Source organism: Prenolepis imparis, unplaced genomic scaffold (assembly GCF_030444845.1).
Source record: "Prenolepis imparis isolate NDT839.2.m4 unplaced genomic scaffold, iyPreImpa1.0 SCAF_1, whole genome shotgun sequence".
NCBI classification, from domain to species: Eukaryota; Metazoa; Arthropoda; class Insecta; order Hymenoptera; family Formicidae; genus Prenolepis; species Prenolepis imparis.
Window position 1 is genome coordinate 3,442,905 of NW_028141159.1, and position 23,722 is coordinate 3,466,626.

The 23,722-nt window shown below is 35.5% G+C and overlaps 2 protein-coding genes across 4 annotated transcripts; both read right to left on the reverse strand.

Annotated features, from left to right (window-relative positions):
* Positions 1-1,164: 1,164 nt before the first annotated feature.
* Positions 1,165-8,395, reverse strand: LOC145942497 (1-phosphatidylinositol 4,5-bisphosphate phosphodiesterase). Its single transcript, XM_083049291.1, has 19 exons — positions 7,947-8,395; positions 7,783-7,842; positions 7,532-7,672; positions 7,177-7,256; positions 6,878-7,013; positions 6,363-6,463; positions 6,117-6,283; positions 5,796-6,006; positions 5,462-5,720; positions 4,940-5,131; positions 4,671-4,818; positions 4,082-4,239; positions 3,444-3,846; positions 2,957-3,127; positions 2,741-2,881; positions 2,393-2,567; positions 2,095-2,298; positions 1,728-1,974; positions 1,165-1,385 (listed from the first exon to the last, which is right to left on the reverse strand). Exons 1-19 carry the CDS (start codon positions 8,115-8,117, stop codon positions 1,317-1,319), a joined length of 3,234 nt encoding a protein of 1,077 aa, XP_082905417.1. The 5' UTR covers positions 8,118-8,395; the 3' UTR covers positions 1,165-1,316.
* Positions 8,396-8,565: 170 nt separating this feature from the next.
* Ine (solute carrier family 6 member inebriated) lies at positions 8,566-23,088 on the reverse strand. Of its 3 annotated transcripts, XM_083049305.1 has the most exons (12): positions 22,722-23,082; positions 19,932-20,768; positions 15,701-15,885; positions 12,411-12,545; positions 11,855-12,080; positions 11,325-11,592; positions 11,022-11,250; positions 10,711-10,823; positions 10,222-10,362; positions 9,929-10,129; positions 9,382-9,558; positions 8,566-9,155 (listed from the first exon to the last, which is right to left on the reverse strand). In XM_083049305.1, the coding sequence occupies exons 2-12, from the start codon at positions 20,750-20,752 to the stop codon at positions 8,982-8,984; spliced, it is 2,670 nt and encodes an 889-aa protein (XP_082905431.1). In that variant the 5' UTR covers positions 20,753-20,768; positions 22,722-23,082; the 3' UTR covers positions 8,566-8,981. The 3 variants fall into 3 exon arrangements, 2 of the variants coding, with proteins under 2 accessions (XP_082905431.1, XP_082905443.1); XM_083049317.1 differs by lacking the exons at positions 19,932-20,768; positions 22,722-23,082 and adding an exon at positions 17,998-19,236 and having other exon boundaries at positions 8,567-9,155; XR_014426364.1 differs by lacking the exon at positions 8,566-9,155 and having other exon boundaries at positions 9,419-9,558; positions 9,929-10,101; positions 22,722-23,088.
* Between the last annotated feature and the right edge of the window lie 634 nt (positions 23,089-23,722).

Below are 23,722 nucleotides of genomic sequence, written 5' to 3' on the forward strand. Positions count from 1 at the left end.
TTTGTTTTAGATTTAAATACTGAATTTTTATGCATTGCATAATTAATTAATATATATTTTTTATGTACTGCTTGCACAATGCATGCATAATAATATATAAATTAATCATGCAATGCATAAAAATTTATTATTTAAATCTTTAACAAATAAATAGAATTTTCTACAAGAATTTTTGGATAAAAACATCTGCGCTTCCATTATATTCGTGCGTCTATACGCACATTCACCACGCTGCGCGTCTCGCGCGAGACTGATTCTCGAGTCGAGACATTGCGATTACGAGACTGATCGTCAGTCTCGCGCGAGACGCGCAGTGTGACAGACGTGTAGGCTGCGTTTGGCGATATCGCTGCTCAGAATCTTGCGATCAGTCTCTCGCGAGACGTGCAGCGTGGTGGATGTGTACGGACGCCCGAATCTATTGAAAGCGCAAATATTTTGATCGAAAGATTCTTGTAGAAAATTCTATTTTTTTGTTCTCTGTTAAAGATTTAAATAATGAATTTTTAGACATTGCATAATTAATTCACATATTTCACATTTATTAATATTTTTTGATAGAAATTAGCTACTTTAAACTCGGTTAATATTTTTGACGGTTATATAGACTTTTGTAAAAAAATATTATTCAAGGATAAAGTATTATAAGATATTATTTACAACATATTAATATTTTAATTTTTATAACATGTTATTACTTTGAAATTTAATTAGTAAATTAACGTTTTAGTAATGTTTTTTGGCAGATATTAGTTGATTAAAACGTCAATTTGCTAATTAAATTTTTAAATAATAATATGTTTTAAATAATATGTTATGGTACTTTAAACTCGATTAATATTTTTTGACAGTTATCAGCTGATTTTGTCAAAGAATATTATTTTTTAAATAATATCATTCTTTTTAATATAAAACCGAAGAATAGCACGCGCTTGTATGTTCTATTTATATTAAAAATATATTTCCTTTTGCAATTACATTTATTGCAAAACTGGAACATAACGACGTTATAGGATATTTATTACTATAAAAATTGTAAATCATGCATTTGTTTTATTGTTTGTTAACAATTATATGCAATTTTTTCACTTAAAATATGTGAATAATTACTATATTTCTTTATAAAATATAATACGTATATAATATTATTGAATAAAAATATTGTAATTTTTCTTATACATATTAATATATTCCACTATTATACATATATTCTACTACAAAATTCTATTGTCATTTTTTACTATAATGTTTTCTCTTGTATAAACTAACGATATTATAACAATGATATACATGATGATTAGGAGATATTGAAAAAGTTATATGTAGAGTTCTGTCTTAGGCGATAGGTCATATTCAATCGCTTCATTCTTGTACATTTCAATACTCTGCAACAGATCAACAGATACGCATTATTTTAAAATCATATAAATTTCCTAATTTATTCTTTATATTTAATCTTTCTTTATAATTTATTCAATTATTTATTATGTATCACTATTGTATTATTTATCTTTTCTGTTCATAGATGTTGGACAAGAAAAATATGCAATTATACTGATTTTTTCTTCATTTGCAAAATATAGAATCAAATTTTAGAATATAAAACTAACAATAAATCAAAATTTAAATACTAATATCTGTCTTGGTAATCTAATTGCAAAGAATTTGATATTTAAAAATTTGGCATATTTGTTACAGCGAATTTTTATCTCTACACAAAAGCTTACCCCGTCAATATCCTTGTCCAAGTCCTGTACTTGTTTTCCGTGTGTAACCTTCAGCTTCTCCTTTTCACGACCCTGCTTGATTTCCATAGTCTTTCTCTCATCCATGAACTTCTTCGTATTCTGTTGCTTCTTTTCACGAAGCCGTCTATCCTTGTCACCCTTCGTTTTCAAAGTCTTGTCGTTCATTACCTCCTTCGCCGTTTCTACGGATGCTTTTGCTTGATTGGCATTCATTTCCTTAGCGTCTCTGCAAAATCAACGCGTGATTTCGTGTGAGACAAGATTGTGGCAAATCAGAATTTATAATATCATTGCGAACATCAATCAACGAGTATTATATATAATCAATTAAGTAGCGTGAACCAACTTGTCATGTTTCGCCTGCATCTGTTTAACTTGCGTAGCTTGCACGATCTCGATCAGTCTCTTTAATTCATCGCGAGAGCTCTGCGTTTGATTCTTCAATAATTCCCACTCCTCCTTCCTTTGCTTCTCCATCATAGCGGACCATTGAGCTGTTTGTTCGCTTATAACTTTCTTCACATTAGCGTCTTGCGCCAAAGAGTTTTTGCTAAAAGCATTAAGCATATAAAATTTCTCACAATTTCCTTCTCAACACAGAATTATTAATTAAGTAGAAAATGTCAATAAAAAAATTAACGTACTCTTTTCCTTTAGTTAACTTCTCGATGGCACTGCAATGATTCTTTTGCATAGCTTGTTTTTCCTTCATATGCTTCTTTCTCGTGGCATCCAACTCTTTCTGATGCTTCTTGCCGATTTTAAAACCTTTCTCTTTCCTCAAGAATTCTAGCGTGATAGGTTCCAGTTTTAATTCCTCTGGAATTATGTAATAAAGATTGCACACATGTACCGTATTTAAAATGACATATAATAAATGACATTTGACATAATTTTCTTATCGTCCTTTTATCGTTTAGTTTGATATTATTGTTTTAAAACGATGTAGAAAAAATAAGCACAATCGTATCTTATATATGATTTCGTTATACCTTTCTTTGTCTCTTCCTCCTTCTTCTTCTTAGCTTCCGCCTTGGCATCAGTCTGTTCTATTCCGAGTCCCTTCATCGTTTCGTTCTGCTTCTCGGCAGCCTTGCTAAAACCACCCGGATCCGACAAGGCGGCCATAAAATCTGAAATTGGGATCTGGCTTGAACGAAAGCGCTGCGAGGAATACTACTATTTTCGAGCCGCACTTCAAACGTTACCTTCGAATCCATCGGGGACATAAATCTTCAGTTCTATGTTGCAGAAGAGCATCGGCAACGCCATCGGGAAGTTTGCTTCAGTTTTCAAGGAGATGTGTCTGTAGCCGGCCTGAAGACCGTCCAAAGGTAAGATTCGTTGCCCAAGCAATTTACCGCTCTCTTCATACACGCCTGCGTGAAATAAAACATGATTGAAAAATATATTTATAGATTAGATAGATAGTCAATATTTATTTACAAGATTTAAAAATGGATATTTTTATATTTAGGAGAAATTTGCTTCTCAAATTCATATATATATATATATATATATATATATATATATATATATTCAATATATTATGATCAAATTATATGATAGATGTTAGATGGTTTGTTCAGAATTTATGATAGATACATTTACATATATATAAATATATATATATATATATATATATATATATATATATTAGTAAAACATTGAAGAAAAAAAAGAGTCTTAGAGTACCAAATCTGAGCACCGCCAGGTCGGGAAGCACGACCTTCCGAAATAAGAATGGCTCCTCGTTGTAGACCGGATTCAGACCGTTCGCCGGCACCATTCTTGTCCTGAATTCTTTCTTAATTGTGTCCGCTGGTAAACCGTACATATCAACTTCCACGTACGTGCCCACCTTCTTGTCAGACAAGAATTGTCCGGCTATGATTTGAACCGAGCACTGCGCGGTGATGATACCGTCGACGTCCTCGGAAAAAGGATCGAAGCTTCGATCAGGTCTACGCATGAAGTCGGGCTTCAGTAGATAGCCCGTAGTCCCGTTGTACTCGAATTTCCCTTGATTGAGTTGCATCGGCAGATCCGGTGTTTGGAAATTCAAAGCTACCATCTGGCAGCCAGCGTTCCAGAAGACCTAGATATAAATTGCGAGTTATTGCATGAAAAGATAATTATAAAATATACAACAAAAATTACTTAGTTTCTCTAGATTTTCTATAGATAGATATCGGAGATCAAATGAAGAATAGTTCGCAGTGAAAAAGTATGCGACTTTTTGACCCAGACTGTATATTGTTAGATAACGGGGATACATGAGTAATAACTCTACGGGGAATTTGAGCGCGTTTGTGTTATTATTGTGCAGTTACCTGAGGCATGTAATTCGAGGAATCAGCCCTCGTGCCCTTTGGATATATTCGACTCATTTGCCGCTTGTTGTAATTAACAAACTCCACGGAGTGAGTTTTCAGATAGTTAAGAGCGGCAGTCTCGGAGAACGAAGACATATTATGATGTATATTCTTGCCTAGAACGTCGGGGTTGAGACATTAGTACGTGTCGCGCATGCGACTCGTGCACACGCTCGTGTATACGCTCATTCATTTAACCCTTCTTAAGTCAGGATATATACGCTTTGCCATTAGCCATTTCGGTTAACTTAAAATGTACTTTTGCACATAAAATTTCACGAAAAAGCGTAATATTTAAAACTCCTTATTTAAATTTAAATATTTATTAGACTTTTTTGTAGTTTCATAAAATTTTAAAAGAATGCTTCCTAAAAGAGTTAAAGACAGTAGTTTAAAAATAATACAATAATGGGTTCTTGAAATGATTTGTTAGTTTATTAACTATCCTAATATAGTTAATTATAAGAAAATATGTTATTTTAAAAAATGAGATTATTAAAAAAAACAGACGTAGATATTTTTTATCGTATCGATATATATTACATACTTTCTGCAGCTTCAAAACTCTGAAACTTTATTGGTTGCGCGTAGTTTATCATCGAAGAAAGTAAAGGGTGAACCCGCATAGTGCTGCCCGTATATTGAGTCGCTTGTACTTCCTCAGTTCCCTCGCCTCCGGCAGGAGCTTCGTTTTCCTACACGACAGCAGATATATTGAAGACAATTCCAGAAATTTTTTAATTTTTCAGAGAGAAGGAGAGGAAGAGAGCGACTTAATTTTCGTTTCTCTAAAAGTTCATTAATGTAATTAATGACCTTTGGCGGTTCGGGAGGTGGAGCAGCTGCAGGCGCGCTAGCATCTTCTACAACTTCATCCTTGACTTCGAATTGTCCGGCACGGAAGAGCTCGAGCTCGACTTTTTCCACTTCCGACTTCAACCGCTTGTTCTTTATCATTATCTTGCGTTTCAATTCGCATGGTGGAGGGAGGAGACACCCTGGCTCGAGCTGGAAAAATATATTAGGTATCGAATATTAATTCACTAATTAATTCATACAAATAATCATTTTTTTCACAATACGTATACACAGAGAATTTTCTCTTAGAATTTACCCTGAAAATCATGTAAAGAATTTTAAAAATATGTTTGATTAATTGTACCATACTTTTAGTAAATTTTACTATACTTTTAGTAAAATTAATCAAACATATTTTATATTTTATTGTGATAAATATATTAATCAGAGAAATTCTCATAAAATTCTTTCCATACCATATTGTCCCACGAGTACCATGATTTTCAGGGTAAATTCTAAGAGAAAATTCTCTCCACTTACCGGATAATCTTTCAGGGGTTCCTTTAGCAACAGATCGCCGAATATTTCGTCGCAATACTTGGCCAGCTTATATTGCTGCTTCAGGCAACAATGATTCTCGAAACTTAAAATCAAAGGATACTCGGAAGTGACAAATGCGGTGTCTCTTATGGCGTAGATTACATCTTTGAAGAGGATATCTGTGCACATAGCTTTGCCGTGAGTTATGATAGGTTCTTCATCTTCGCCCTTACCGTCCCAACAGTCCAACTCCACGCATCTAAAATTGAATTAAATCTTCTTTTATTATTTTTCAACATTATGGTCATTTTATCGTCGTTACAATAAATACTACCTGCCACCAGCAAGCAGAACTTGTCGATACATTTCAACGGTACTCTTGCCACCGATTTGGCGGCCGCTAAGGTAAGTGTTGTGACTCGAATTAATGTAATAATGCGAGAGCGGTTGGTCCATCTCCATCCATTCATCTAATTTCTCCAGAAACACCGGTGCATTTTCATCCGACATTAAATACCGTATAAAGCCATCTTTCGTCAACTTTTCTGTGTGCATCGTTAAATATATTAGATTATTAAGAATATTAGATTTTTTTATTTTTAATATCAAAATTAATAGCGATAAAATAAAAATTAATCTTGTTAGAGAAGCTCACTTTCCGCTTTCATCTTCTCGTCTGTCTCATAATCATTAATGATTTCCGTGCATCTCTTCTCAGTGTACAAAGGATACAAGATCTCGTTGAGTCGCGGATCTCTCTGCTTCGTGTTCATAAAATCCACTAGCTGCGATAAATTTATAGAATCGGCCTGTCCTTTTGTACTGTAAAGCAATATGAAAACAATGACGTTTCTTCGTAATATGTGATATTGATAGTTACTATCTGATTGTAAGTACCTACATTGATTGAAAGAGTTCTTCAATATCATTTCTAGGACAAATTTTAAAGTATAAACTACAAAACTTGTCAAACGTGAAAGCCTCAGACTCTATTTTGTCGTTCTAAAAAATAAAAGATTCATAAAAGATTAAAACAAAATATATTTTTTTGTTATTTGATGTATTTTCTCGTACAAATTCTTTCTAATAATTCTCTCTAATAAATACTAATATTTTCAAATATCAAATAACGCTATAAGAATAGTTAAATAAGAAGTAAATTTTATACATATATATACGAGGTATTATATAAAATTTTTACAAACTAATTTTTATGAATAGATTTGTACACAAAAACTATTTAAGAATGAAATATGTATGTTTACTATTTAATTAATAAAGTAACATGTCGAAAAAGTTGCGTAATTAATTGAAGATAATTTAAAAATTTTCCTAACTAAACTGTTAATCGCATTTAAACGTTAAGAGCTTTTCTTTCTAAAAACTTTCTAAAAACTCTTATATTTAATGATTCACCTTCCCATTGGGTAAACCCAGTTCCGATAATTCTTGATAAACAAGTTTCTCGGTTTTTCCAGATGCAAAAGTCTTTGATATAACTTTCACAGGGACCTTTCCCTTCGGATCGACTTGGAAACTTAGTCGCATCCAACTGATAGATTCGACCAACAATCAGAGCCAGGTTTTATGTAATAATTAAAAGAAAAACACAACATTATAAAATAAATATATATCTATATATATATTTTATTTATTTTTATATTTATTATATTTTTTTGTGGAACCATATTGAGTTCGAATTAATAAATACATACTGCTTCATAAGCTGTGTTGTCGGACAAATGTTAGATGCTTTTGTATTATGCGTAATTAAACGCAAAGCAATTTGCCAATCCTGAATTGATTAGTCATAAGTCAGCATTAGAATATAGAGAATAAGATGTATCGATTATATTAGCGATGAAGCAACATAAGTTTGGAACAAATGTAACTACGTAAAATAAAAAATAAGACATGTAATTAAATAAAATATTAAATGCGAACACACACACAATTTGTATCGCGAAGCAGAAAATCAAGAATTATTTATCTCAATTTGTTATAGATTTTTTTAAAAGTTGTATTTATATACACATAAATATTAATGCTTCTTAATTTTGTAGTTATTACCTTAGCTGTTTGCGCATTTTCACATACAATATGCTGATAATTAATATTCGTATAATCCACTCCAGAACATATAGTTAAACTTTTTTCGTCCAACTGCTCCAACGTTCCATGTTTACTTAATTTGTTGCATAACTTTGGCTCCTAAACAGGCCGATCGTTTATCGTTATTCGATGATTTATGCAATGCAAATTATTATTATTTATTATAATTTTTCGCTCTCACGCGATATGTTTTTCCATTGAAAATTTACCTTCGGCGTGCCTCCATAACGAATGTCGCTTACTTGAGCCAATTCTATGACTTCACCGTCCTATCCGAAAAAACGGTGAATAATTTATACGTGCACTGGTTTGTCGAAAATTAATAATAGAATATTTATCCATTTACAGACGCAGCTAAAAAAATCTGGACTACCTTGCCGTCGCTTTTCCAATAGACAAAGAACCCGTACTCGTCAACTTTAAATAGGCAACTCGGCTCGTATTCGGTCGTGTCTTTGTCCTCGAACCATCGATCGAATACCGCGCCCGTCATCAAGAGCTCCGGCACTTCGATGCGCCAATTAAATTCGAACTTCTTTGTCATGTTTCGGTAAGTTTAAGCGGAACGCTATTAAGGTAAACTTTGACGTGAGTTTGAGCTTGCTCAGTGCTCGAATGAGAGAGTGCAGTCGCGACACTCGTGTGTCTCAGAGACGCATATAATGCAATTAGTTTTATCTAATTTAACGTATGAGGATTCAATGCGATCGAAACCCGCTGTATAACGGAAAAGATTCTTACATAAGCGCACAGTTATGTTGAAATTCGATCTTCCTATTGTATGGTTGCTTAATAATAAAATTTTATTACTAAATTAACGCTTTAATCTAGTTTAAACAAGCTGATATCTGTCAAAAAACATTAATCAAGTTTAAACAAACTTAATAAAAAGAGAGGAAACAGATTAAATACGATGTCATCAATAAATTTTGTTAAGTGCTATTAACTTGTAATAAATGCTATTGAAAGAGTTAAATTGAGAAAAATACATTTTTGGACAATTCATAATTTATTAAAATTATATAGTTAACAATGTTATACACATGTATCGATTGCGATATATACAGGAATACGCTTCTACTTTCAATCAGTGCTGGTTTACATCTATCACATGATGGCGCAAAGAATAATAGTTTATACAACAATAAATGTAATAACATTAGTAACAGATATAATCTTATCTTAATGACTCTTTTGCAAATAATTGCTATACTTTATAACGAGCTATAAATAGTGGAATGTTAATATCCGCGCGACAGTTGTTGTAATGATTCGTCATGAAAATAAAATGAGTAAACGACATCTTTCGTTGAATAATTATTTTTCGGAACAATTGCAACTTGTAGACACTAGTTAAGTGTAATTAATAAATTATGAAAATTTAATTGCTCTTATATTTATTACGTTATCACATCTGAGGTTTTAGTAGATAATGCGAATTTAATGTTATGGAAGCATTCACGTCAGTTTGAGGTTCCTTAAGAATGTCATCCTCCTCCAGATTGTGCATAGGCTCCATGCAGTATTCCTGACCGCAAACTTTGCACGCTTCGAAATGCGGCTTGATGGAATTCTTGAGTCTCTGCAAATGTTATCAGTTTCTTTGTAGAGCACAAAATACAATTCCATTTTCATACAATGTACCCTATATTCTATCAGATATTATTCTATACTTTTATTGTATAAGATCGTATTTCGTAGTTTTAGATTTCAAGAGAAGATGATTAAACTCTTCGTAGAATTTGATCATCTGTAGGCAAACTGATCTTATGATTACCCAATAATATGAACAACAAAATTCGACGTACCTCGGCGAATGTAACACCATCCGCCTGGACGAATACGTAAACGGCAAAGGCGGGAATGCAAATTAAGGAGAGAGACGCGATGCTCCATCCAATCGCCTCTGCCCACCATGGATATGTGTAGTCACCATTGTGGTAGGTCGGCGGCTCGTAATCAATTAAGCTGAACACCCATACAGCCTAAGGAGATGAGATAATTATGAAAATGCGGGTCGTGTTTTAAAGATCGCCGACTGCGTCAAAAATGCCGAGCGCATGCGGAACACGGAACTGAGATTAAAAACGGGCAATTATCCACGCAATCGTTATTTCCGAGAAAAAACAAAGCACTTTATGTTTCTCTGAAGATCTCAATCGCGCGCGAATAATTGCTCGTCTTTAATCCCAGTTCCGCATTTCCTCGTATTCGTTATTTGCTCGATACAATCAGTAATCATCTTTAACCGTCTTAAACGTTTGCTTTTTTATTCAGATACGTAATTTCGATTCCGTTTGTGAACGGACAATTTTATCATATTATCTATTTATAGATGCGATATCAATTGCATACCATTATGAGTAAAGGTGCAGCGAGGAACCAACAGAACCGAAAGTACATCGAGGGCAAGTGTCCGGTCATTTCTTTAACGTTATTGCACAATCGCCGCACCCCGTAAAGCCAAGAGATAGCGATTACCTCGAAGAACGCCAAAAACATAATGGACATCGACGCAGCGTAGTGATCTATCAGTTGGAAGAAATAAATACCACCCTGAGGCAGTCGGGAAATTAACTTAGTAAGAGATAAACATCTAATTTCGCGTTTATAAAAAGATCGAATCGATTCGACGCGCTTGATCCTACCTGTGTGATATTTGGCAATCCGAATAAGAACGAGACGACGCATATGACAAGAACCAGCACTTCGTGACAGATGAGATGACGCTTCACCCATTTTGGGAAACCGTCTTGGATCGATGTAACAACCACTTCAACAACGGCAAACTGAAATCCCGAATGTTTACGTAACACCCGTTAAAACATTACAAAAGATAAACTATTGCGATCTCTAAAATAGAAAGTTTGTAAACATATATCATTTGCATCTCTATTAAGCGTGATTGAGCAAAACTCTGAGATTTTATCTCAAATTTTTCGTTCGACGCAAGATTAATTAATATTTATTTATTAATATACATATTTCTTAGATAATATTTGTACTTCCACGGATTTATGTGGCAATGTACAAATTGATGTACAATAGTGATCCATCAGTTTATTTGTCAATTTATTTGTTAATGTATGCATGTCATTAAAGGGGAAATGTGCGTTTTTTGATACGCATATACTTACTTGACTATTCAACGAAAGGCAGACCAGCATGAAGAAAAATAGTACAGCCCAAAGTTGAGAAGCTGGCATCTTGCCTAGTGCTTGCGGATAGATGACGAAGACTAGACCAGGTCCTTGAACGGAAATTATGATTTATCTATAAAATGTCAGGCAGAGAGAGTTAATCTGACGATGCAAAGTGGCGAGAAAAAAATAGAAAAAAAATATATATATAGCTCTTCGCGAGAGTTATTGTGTAACATATAATATGACATATAATACTTTATAGTGTGACGCAAATTTTTAATTCTTTTCTATTTCTATATACGTACCGTCAGTCAGGACATCTTCGACAGACATGTTTTGCTCCAGCGCTATATTGCCGATCGTGGCGAAAGAGAATATTCCGACTAGTAGACTGCTGAAGGCGTTTATCAGCGAAACAGCGATGGTGTCTACCAAGACCGTGTTGTGAAATCTGTTGTAACTTGCAAAACATATCATCGATCCGAAGGCGATACCTATAGAATTGAAGACTTGCGCTGCAGCGTTTACCCAGACCTAAATACAATTAATAAAATAACGCTATAATATATCATTTTTTTCTAACGAAAGATTAATTATTTTTTCAGTACCTTGGCATCACCGAGCAATTCCCAGCGTGGATGAAAAAAGAATTGCAGACCTTTGGCGGCGCCCTCCAGGGTGAGAGAACGCGTGAGGAAGACGACGATCAGAAGGAAAGGTAACGTTGCTGTGAGATACCTTACTTGCGCTGATGACTTGATGGATTTCCAAATGGAAAAATATACTATGATCCACGCGGTTATCAAGCATGCCACAAGTTCCCATCTCAAGACCCCTGGCTCTTCGATGCCGCTACTAATTTGCAGGACCTTCTTGCTAAGTAGAAAAATAACTTTTTTTTTTCAGATATTTCGAGATTGCGTCCTATGTGTATTTTATGGAATTTATTATAAGTAATTATTATTTATATAAGTAATATATTATAAATAACCTAACAATTACTTTTTTTTGTAAAAATAGTGCATGATAGGATACCTTGTTATTAATATGTAATATATAATAAAGGGATATATATATAATATAAATTAATAAGTCTAAATTTTAAAGTTAAATATTTAAATTAATTTTAAGAGAGTACTCGAAGAAGTCCTCGGACGGCGTCCTTGTCGAATTCAGTCGAGTTCGATTAGCGATGGATCCATAAGTGGGCAACCAACAGCGCGGCGAATTCCACGAGTTGTCGCAACGCGACCACGGCTGATCCGCTCGGAATGCCGCGAAGAAATAATAAATTGCGTAGGCTATTATCACATTATGGTAGGTAGACAACAAAAATGATATCACAACCGACGACAAACCAGCTCCTACAGAGATACAAATATATATCATAGAGAATAGCATGAGGAAGACATATATATGTATTTCTCTCTCTAATTAAAATATATATTTTCCAAAAAGATTCAAGTTATAAAATTAAGAATTTAAATTAAGCTTAAATTCAATTTATTAAAAAAGAAATAAAGGGAAGACGACGCTAATCTTTCTTACAATTCGAACGTCCTCCAATTATAGTTTCCAAGTTAAACGCGTGTTTCAAGTTAGCGCGCTTTACGATAAAAATGAACGGGTGAAAGCTTTCAACGACCATCGGATTTTATCGACAATCTATCATTCGATGACTTATATTCGTTTACCTTTCAATAACGGACACACTTGACCCAGAGCGCCGATTGGGCCGCGACGAGTGAACTGTCCGATGCTGAGTTCCATGTACAGCAATGGTACTCCGCATACTACGAGTATTAAAAAGTAAGGCACGAGGAACACACCTGAAAAATAATGCGATCGATATAAACAAAATATCCCATCGAATCTTCGATATTAAAGTTGTACAATTTTCTATTCTAAAAAAGCATCGAGAGCTCTTTCTTCTCGAGTATAAAAAAAAGGAAAAAATTGATCCAGTTTACGCGAGACACGTGGGTTTGCCAAACGTTTCGCTAAACATGGTTACGCGCGTGCACGTAATCGTTGTTAATCATACTGTGGGCAGTGAAGGTCACTGGATGTAACTCTTTATTCGTAATAAACGACGATCGTAGTATCGCAGATTATGACTTAATTTGAGCATTTAGTCACCGCATAGTGAGCGTCACGATTAGTCAGCTGTTGATAAGTTTTCTCAATTGTCAAATTGTCGGTTCATTTACGGCAATTCTTTCTCATCTTTATCAATGCTTACGTAAAAGAATTATCTATATAATGTCAGGAATAATGTAAAAAATAATTAACAATAATTAAAACTAAAGTAGTTATTTCGTAATTAAATAAAAAAAATTGCGTGAAATTTCTAGAAAACATAAAGTTAAAACCGTCAGTGGTAGAATTGAAGTCCGCTCCAAGATGCATCTCCATTATTTATTTATTTTTTTTTTTTTAGAAATTGTTTATCGAAAGCGTCACAAAAAATTTTTAATATTTTTTTTTGTCTCTTTTTGTCTCTTTTGTTTTTACTAAGAAAAAATCAAGTTAGTCTGAATGGACATGGAAAGATGGGGAAGTATCCCTCTTCAATTTTGATGAACTTTAGATAAGTTGTAGTTTAGGTCAAAATAAGAAACACATTTTTTTTATACATATTTTGTACTCATTTTGTCATTAATAGGGTGAAATACCCTCCTAAAAAGATCGATTTTTATATTCTTCTCACAAAAATATATATACACAAGTCTTCTTATTTATTTAGTGGCGCGACTATAATAGAGCTTGGCTCGCGATATTACTTTTATAGAAGATAAAACATACAAATTTTATTCATGCAGATTATTTTATAAACGCGTGCAATTATGCATATGTAATTTGTTTCGCACATTTCGGAAAGATGTAAATTAATTCCCACTCGGCAAAATGCTATATATCGCGTCGCACACATAAATTCATACGACGTTATCCGATCTGTTTCCTCGTCGCTTCAATCTAGCTGAACAACGTGCGGATGACAGTTTTCATTTAGTTTAACCGACGATACAAATAATATATTTGCGATCATACTTCAAATAAATTATATCGCCGGATATTAAACGGGGGATGCGCGCGGAGAGATAACAATCGGCCGATTTCACGTGACGTATCAATGGAGAGATTGCAAGCGATTTAATTTCTGGCGAAAATCCAATCGCGTCGAATTACAAGGCGGATAATGACACGCATTCGCATTAATGTTGTTACAGTTATTTTCAACAATGTCGTCTTTATCACGAAAATGCAATTTGGCGTTGCGGCACAATGAATATCAGAGCATACATCGCTCGTGCAAGTAGAGCTATATCATTTCCTCTGATTTTCCGGTCCCCCTGTTTAATATATGATTTCGCAAAATTACATGCACACATATGCACGTGTATTTTTACAGCAGTTCTGCCTGTTATTTACAAATTAACTTGCCCATGCATGATTGTTGAAATTATAAAGTAGTTTTTAATTCATTATATATGCGGAGATTATGTTTACACAAAGTTACGATAAAATAAAATTATTATTTTCAGTTGCTTGTTTACAAGTAAAAATAATTTTTAGAGATACGTGTATTATGTATGATTTAATTTTTAATTAATTCGTTTATTTAAACGCCAAAAAAATTGTTTCGTTCTCTTATTCAATATTTTTTAAATATACTTAACATTTTTATTTTAATCATATACACATGCGGAGAGTTTAATTAAAATCAAAATAAGAAATTTCATTGTGAGAAATTTTGGGTTAATATAAGCATTGAAATCGTTTTCAAGTGATTGAACCTGAGCAGATAACTAATTTATCCTTCCGATCGATCCTTTCGAGGAATCGTTGATCAATTTTTTGATCGATTTTCCATCGATTTTTCATTATTTCCTAAATTTTTTACATAGATTCCAGTTGATGTTATTTTTTAATGAAACGACATGAGTCGTTTAAATTTCGTGAATCGTTTTCATTTAAAAATCGTTTAATATTGTGTAAATCGGATCGCGCGAGAGATCTGTTTTCCGGCTCTTCAATTTAAACCGGCAGCACGGCAAGGTGATTCCCGGCCGATTATTTCCTCCGGTGTCATTGAAATCATTTACCATGCCCGCGTTCCGGCAAGGTCATGTATCAAGTTCCGCGAGGAGAATTGCGCCACGCATCCGGACTCCGGATGCTTCCAGACTTTGAAAATTACCGGCAACACGATACGCGTTCACGTTGCAGGGATTGCAAGAGTGGCTTGCTCTTGCCCTGAATTCGAAACTCGACTTACGCAAGACGTCACAATTATTATTTTTTTTTTTTACAGAATCCGCCTTAATTTGATCTTTCGCGACACGGTATAATTTTACCCTCACTTAAAGAGCACGCGCTTTTTATTCAATAATGATACTCTTCAACGCAACTGACTGTCCAGTGCTAACAATTTAAGTGTTATGTTTCAACGTCGTGTATGTCTCTGAAGAAATATGTACTTGAAGAGTAAAAAGAGATATTTGAAAGACGCTTTAAAAAGAAAAAAAATATGAAGAGGCGTGTTTCATGGTTTAAATCTTTAAATTTTAAATCGCTCCGTAATAATGTGTCTCTGATACTCGTAAAAATTAGAGGACGATACCTCGGAGCGTTGCTTCGTCAGCTGTTTCGCCACTGACGTATTTCGTAACGCGCAAAATAACCGCGTGCTCTTATCACAGTCTTGCTAATCGCGGCGACATGTCTCGACTGCGCTGTCTGCTTGTTTGACATTCACAAATTTATTTTCAGTCATAATTTTAAATATACATATGTATAGGTAAGTTTAAATACATATATCACAGATATGAATCTTTATTCTTCTTTTTTTCTTCTTCTCTTTTCTTCTGTCTCTCATGTCATAAGATTTTTAATTTCGTAAGAATCGAATACAAAATTCACGTTATGATTACGCGCATTTCACGTAGATTAATAGATTAATATCACTTATCGCGAGACTCACCGCCGCCACTCTTGTAGCATAGATAAGGAAATCTCCAAACGTTGCCGAGACCAACGGAGTAGCCTATGCAGGCCAACACAAATTGCACTTTATTCGCCCAATGGGGCCTTCTAGGTTGCCGATAATCGCCAGAATCGTCCGCATCCCCATCGTAGCTGGCACACGTGGAAACGTCATCCTCGAAACTGCAAAAATGCGACATATAAACCTTTATATTGCAAAATAAAGCGGAGCAAGAACGAAAGACATCTACGGTGCAGAAAAATGTGAAAGAAAAATTGAGAAAACCTCCGGAATGTTGCGAGAGTCAAATTTACGACGTTATGAGATATGACGTTTTAGCGAAAGAGAGAATAACCGCGTAACAAGTATTTTATTAAATATTTCGTTGAACGAATAATTGTAATTCCTAAGTAAGTGTATATAAGTCTTCAAAAGATAGCGTTGCAAAATTCCTTCGAAACAACAAGTAACCATAGATCGATAGATGCTGTCAGCTCGTTTGTTTTTAATTTGAAGACCACGCACATCTATGGGAACTGTTTGATGCATCGTGAATTTTATTTGACGGAAAATTATACATGAGTCGATCATACGTCAGTCGCTGTGTTACGCGTGGACGTGCAATTTGCATGACACGCGCTCGCGAGCAAGTTCAGTAGCAGCTATTAAATATTCATCGTCGTTGTTATATAGAATACGAAATATACCTACGCAGTAGTCATCGAATTCGATTATCACCGACACCGCCGATTAACGATGACAGCGATTCTGTATTACGCGATATCATGCATTGCTAATTACAGATTGATCTCGTTCGCGTTTACGCGGGGAAAGAGGAAGGGTGGAAAATCTCCTGCCGCAGATAAATCCAAATGGAAGAATATAATCTGAATTATATAATACAAATAAAGTGTCGCGGAGTATAAAATTGGTCTTGCGCATCGCATTACGTAAGAATGCGATCGGGACAGGAATTTTTATGCGTTTATCGCATAAATTTATACTTTACGGTGCGGTGAACGCAAAAATGGTGTCAGGTCAGAGGAGGGGAAGCGGAACGGCAGGAAAGGGGTGGTCGACAATGCTGAAAGATATATACGCGACGCACCTGTGTACATTCCCGTTTCGTTTCACAACGGAAAACTAATATACCGCGGCGAGGGAGTATCGCGGATACGATAATGCATGCCGTTACTCGCGTAATGTCACTATATTTTAAAAGAAAAAAAAAAAGAAAAATGAAATAAAGTTAAAAATGCGCGAAACGCGCGGCTCTGTCCCCTCAAACAATGACGAAGACAAGAGCATCGAGCATGTGACGATAATCTTTATCTTTTGTCACGTGTTTGCGTGTAATTTCAATTTCAATTACCGTCAACTGGGGCGAATCGAAAAATATCTATTTCTGAACTTTGAAGAGCCATGACACCAAGACCGCTTATCTTAGCTACACTTTTCAGGTATTAAATTATTCTGCCATCTTTTTTAAATATTGTATGAAAGTTTGATCCAAATCAATTGAGCCATTCGTGAATTTCAAAGAGTTAAATAAAACAGTGCAAGAAATTTTAATTCGTAGCGAGTCGAAATGGCTATGTAAATGTGTGAATAAAAAAGTGGCAGATTATAAATTTATTTCTTTTTGAATTTATATTCTGCCACTTTTTTTTACAATGAAATTCCCTATAAGAATAAACGATAATAACTTTATAAGCCGCCTTCTGGCTGAGATTGAAATAAAAGTTTTCAAGTTTTTTCGATATTTCTGTTTTGAACTCGTACAGGACATTTTAAACAGAATCGTACGTCACGATAAGCTCACAAACAAAAAATACTTTATACATATATCAAACAGTAAATTTATTTTAATAGGTACTAAAATACACAATAACGAATATTTTATGAAATGTAGCAATTTAAAGGTTTCGATTCGTCCCGATTGACGGCTCTGTCAATAATCTCTTTCCACTTCGAGCGTGTGAATCGATTATCAGAATCGAAAATAAATTTACGCGCGGATTTACGTTCAACGTTCGAGATTTCCGATTTTATTAACAAAACATTAACAGCGATGTGGCCGGTGTGTTCTTTTTCACGTGTTTCACGTGTTCGATTAAAAAAATGAGACGCGAACGAGGTCTAAATGTAGGACGACGATTACGGATCGTTTGACAACGTCGTTTCAATGGAAGAAGCGGAACAGCGGAGTTGCAACAATAATATGCCATATCGCACGGACACACCGACACTCGCACGAACAACGACACGGTCTTGTACATCTATTATCCACTTACGTCTCTGAAACGATACGCCGGAATTGCAGTCCCTGGATAACGAGACCTGGCGGCTTCGCGTCGAGCTTAGACGCGTAATGCATCTCTCATCGTCACGTAGAATTTGCCGCCAGTCCCTTCGACGGAAGGGATAAATTTCTAATCAGGATAATCCAAGTCGGATTCTAATTTGGGCGGATTTTTTTCGATTTTGCGTTACACTGACAGTGATCACTTGTGCGTATAAACAGCTGATCAAGATACATTTGTGAACTCATCAAAATTAATGAAAATTATATTAACTTTGATCCCTGATTCTAATTTAGTTTAGATCAGGCCTATCGCGCAGCGATGTTGATTAGAACTATCCATACTATATGGTAAACTGAGAACCAATTTCATCAATGTCGTCAGTTAACTAACTTGACCTCTGCTCCTTTCTAGATCATAGCCCTGGTCATAATGCAGGTATGCTCAGCGAAGAAATTCTATCGACAATAGTTAATGTTTTAATTAATAGCACAATCGATCTTAAAAATTGTTTATTTAAGATAATATGAAAAATTCAGTAGAAGTTCTAAAGTCGATTTATAGTTTGACTTTTTTGCACGCGTTTGCTCATTCAATTTAATCTTGTTTACACAAATGTCACTTAACTTTCATATAAATTGATCTAACAGAGCTTACACATGTTTTAAAACAGAAATGCAATTTATTTCAATTTTTTCTGGTTTCTCAATCTCTGTGAATGTTTAGTGTATCGTTCTATTCTATATTTTTAATTCCTTATATTATGTTGAAAGTTTCTGATCTAGAAAGGAACAGACAGTATTATTATTAAACATTAGTCGATGCAATTGACCTTCAATGATATGAAGAAATTTTGTAATGTTATTAATCGCGTTAATAATGCTGCATAAATGTGACTCGAAATTCGTAACTTCGAGATATAATTAACGTGCATTAAACAAACAATTTCGTTTTACGTTAATCTTATCTCGTAGATTGTAGATAATCACTAGAATCGTTATAAGTTATAATCTGCTCGCGAGTTGTTCTTGTTGATTTTTTCTACTGAAGATCACATCGGGATGTAGCTTTTTATATCTCGTGTAAGCGGTTTAGTTTGTTTAAGACATTTACACCAAATATTAACTCGCACATGAGAAAAACATATGGCGAATACAGTTTCGTATACATTTCAATTTCATATGCTTAATCATGACATTAGTCTATAATGCGTGATAATAAGTTTTCAAAAAAATTTGAAAATATAAAGAATAAATGAATAATTTAAATAGAATTTAGCCGTGACAAAAAAAATTTTAAACGCGAAGGTCTTCGACTACTTCAATTGTTTATCAATTTTTAAGATAAGACAGTGTCTCGATGATTTACTGGCTATGAGAAGTAACACAAGTGTTGCATTTAAAATTCAAAAGTGGCACAGGTGTGTTACATTAAAATGCATACGCCATAATTTTTCTTGTAATAAATCTTATCTCTGAGCTAGTATTATTTCTGTCGCGCGTGTTCATTGGCACTGTGTAAACACGAAGACTGGAATTACTTGCGTCTTTCTTTTATATAATTAGATCATTTAAATTATACAAGCCTCTCTTTTCAATTATATCTCTTTACAAATTAATTTACCTTCCAGAAGTGTAATTTATTTATCTCTCAAAAAATGAAAGGGAGAATTCAGTGCGCGAGATTAATTTTTAAGAACAGCGATACGAGAATCATCTGTCTTGTTTGTCATCGAACATCTGACTTTGACGTTATGAAACAAAAATATAGGCTGATCGACGTGAAGACTTCACTTTCGGAGCAAAAACGCGAAAACGGATTCTCGCTCAAGCTGTCACGCGTGCGAACGATCACGTGTGAAGCGTGATTCACGGTGCGCTTCTTCTCAAAAGCGTACACGATCGTAGGTAATGTGTCTCACTTACGGCGGCGGATGTACCACGTTAAGCAGCTCCGACGGCGAAGTGGGAACTCTACGTATTGTCAGCTTCCGGCCATCAGAGGAGCCCAGACCGATCGACGCCAAAGACTTGATCGAGACCGTATCGGAAAACAAGCGGTTAGCCTGATGACTCCCGTTGGACTCGGCGTACAGGATGGTTGGCCAGGTGGGTGACGACTGGTGACAGCAGGAACAGTGCTGCTGACTCTCATCCATGACAACGTTGAGGATCCTCGGCGAATAACGCGCGTTAAGGCAATGATGATGTCGCGCCAGGTACGGCTGATCGATGCTCCTAATGCTGAGTCCGCCGGGACTCTGCGGGGTTCCGTTGTCGCGACTCGAACTCGACCCGGACTCGGCCCGGTCGATCATCAACGGCCGGCATCGCGGCCACCGATGATGATGACCACTGTTGTTCCGTACCACGCTCTCGGGACTGTCATCGCGACTCGTCGTCCCTTTGCCCACTTCCTTCGTAGGCGCGACGACGATCCTCCGTACGGCGGAATTCAGCAAGTGACCTTTCTCCTCCGAGGACCATTCGGCGGACTCGATCTCGGAAGGTTTTTGACGGCCGTTCTCGAGCCTGATCACTTCCGGCTCCGTGTCGTCGGACGCGACGTCCTCCTCTTCCGGCGTCGCGCTCATTTTACGCACGCCGTACGCAGCGTTTTGCTCGCGGAACTTGTTGTGGACGACATTGCCGTACCTCGGCAGGACGGGTTTGCCTCTGTCACGCGGTTCGTCACTGATGCTGCCGCTGACGCCGCTGTCAGTGTTGTTGCCGCTCTCGGTGTTCATGATCGCATGACGACCTCTGTAGACAGAGAAGGAGATATATTGATGGAGGGGACAATGAGATATTTATTAGTATCTTAGAATAATAGGGAGAGAGAGGAAGGGGACAGTGTGTGTGTGTGTAATTGCAGATAATATATAATCTCTCTATAAATCAATTTTTTGTCTGACTCTTGTGCATATATCCTACTTTGATACTTTATACTAATATTAATCTTGCTAGACTTTATCAAAATATTGAATAAAAATTCATTCTAATCTCTCGACTCGTATGACACTTCTCAAGCAACGCAAAAATGTAGATGTCAAAATTGCCAATTTGTTCAGTGCATAACTACATGTGATCCTTTCAAAGACATATATGCTGATGAGAGAGAAAGACGCGGAAACGATTAATTTATCATCAAGTTTTTTCAAAGCAAAAATTAACTCTGGAGTTTGCAGTCGAAGAAACATTCAGTGCTATTCTGCGACATTAGAAAACTTTATATAAATGGACCACAGAGAGAAACGTCGGACAGTGTTCGGGCTTCCGCCGATTTTATCGAGAAGGTGATAGTGGGCGGATGAGGCGCGATAGAATTAATACTCGTGGGATTTTGAACGAGAAGAATGTGCGCATATCGTTAGGTATCACGTTTGGTTTTATAATTTGCGATTGATGATTCCTTGCGAAAACATCGATTAACTATTCCGGGAATGCTGCGTTTCAACATTTTCGAGATGATATATTAAATTTAAATCGCATGATAATACACACATATAACCCGCTATTGTTCGCTTACTGATGGAAGTAACTTTGAATAGCGAAGAGCCTCCTGCGATACAATATCCATTTGATTAACATAAATTGTCGGATATATTAGACACCGTCCTGCGATAAATTTCAATTTGAAAATCGTACGAATTGATAATTTAAATTATTACGAATGATTCGCTGCCGCTTATGAAACTTAAATCGTGTGTGAAATAGAAAATATTTACAAATGCAAATATATCTATCATCATATTAAAAGTAAAACGTTCAGATATTGCTATTTAAAAATTGTTCTCTTACAAATATCGCAACATTTGAAATCAGCGAATGTATTAAGATTTAAAAATTTTTGAAAGCTTATGGTCTCTTGGCTCATTTAAATTTATTTCAAGTGTTTTATTTTTTTTCTTATGTAATTTTCTTTACTTTTTATTTACCCGTTTGACGTAATAAAATTGATTTTCTTTTTTCTATATATTAATTTTTCTATTAATGAAATAATTTAAAGCTTGCTAAAACAACTTTCTTTTGTCTCAATGACGAGAAAAGATCACGTGCTCAATACGCGTACAAATAGATCTATCGCGTTGCGCGACTCTTTACGACTCTTCTGATAGCTGGAGATAAACGTCATCGCAGGTGTGTACGATTATCAATCCAATATTTGTTACAAAATTTCTACGCTCAACACTATTTGCACACGTTTTATGATGTTCAAACAATTTTTATACAATTTGTTACTTTGAATGACTGCCGTGTGAAAAATATATCGCGCCTATATTTTTTTACAAATTAATATTCTATCTTAAGCATTAATTTATAAAATTCTTCTCGCGACACATCAATAATCGACGCCTCAACAAAGGCTAAAAAAATATTTGCAACAGTCATAAGAACCAATAGATTATTTTTTGATAGATATATGTACATCTGTGTTAACTTTACAAACACGTTACATGACTGTATTCTAAGAAGGGTATCTAAGAGGTCAAGCGAATATCAATTTACCCCGCATGATGGAACATTTTCAAAGACTCAGCATTATTATTGCGCAAGCATTAGCATTACAGGAAGCGTTTGTTCTTTTGAAAAGCAATCAGGGCCGCTCGAACGATCGATCGATCGATCGGAGCGCGCGCGCTTTTCGGAGCACGTCGTCGCGAGTGAACGTCACGTTCAATGACAGTTCCATGCGCGTCACGTGTCATATGTTACCTGTCAGATCGCAACGTGTCTCGAGCAAATCGGGCGCGTCCCAACGAGTCGAGCAAAATTCATCCGCGTATCATTCGAGTGATAATAAGACCGATACGCACATAAACACATTACATACACACACGCACACATATGTGTTCAACATATACACGTGTATTATCGTGTACAGTGCGCGTAAAGGGATCACGTATTTGTTTTCTATGCACTTTCACTTTTCTTTTCCTTTCTTGTTTCTCTTTTTTTATTCTCTGACCGAGCGCGAGATCGTCTCCGGACTGCGAAGCAACATCCACGACACTCGCGTTTCACGACGATCCAGATTCGTGTGTGCGCCCGTGCGTCGTGATCGCCCGCGAATCGTGACGCACACGCACGAGCATCACGCACACGCACGAGCATCACGCACACGCGACACACATTTATGATATCGCACACTGCGACGTCAGCGCCGTACTCGTGACGTGTGTGTATATAGTTAAGAGAAAAAGAGAGAGAGAGAGATTCCAAGCTTGTGAATTGTATGTACGACTCGTACACTCAACCGGTTCTAGCTGGACCAGTGATATCCTCTCTTCTGGAAACGTGTCCACTTCTCTCGTATGACAAGCGCATCGATGAGTATTTAGCGAGTCGAGTAGGAGGAGGTATCAATGTACGCTCAATCATATGATTAAAGAGAGAAAAAGAATGTATATAGACTAAGAGTGATAGAGATAGTTTAGAAATTTATTTAGATTAAAGGGATTTAAAGAGAGATAATAAGAAATATGTGTCAATATAAAATAAAAATATAAAAATTAGATAACATATAATAGTAATTGATGATAACATTTAATTTATCTAATAATCGTAGAGAAAAAATAGATACAGAAATTTCAAATTAATGAATCATTTAATGAGCACATGTTAATTACCATTGACATAAAATGTCAAAAAATCTAAATTAAGCGAACCAATATCAATAAAGAATCGTTATTGACAATTAATAACTTTATAAAAAT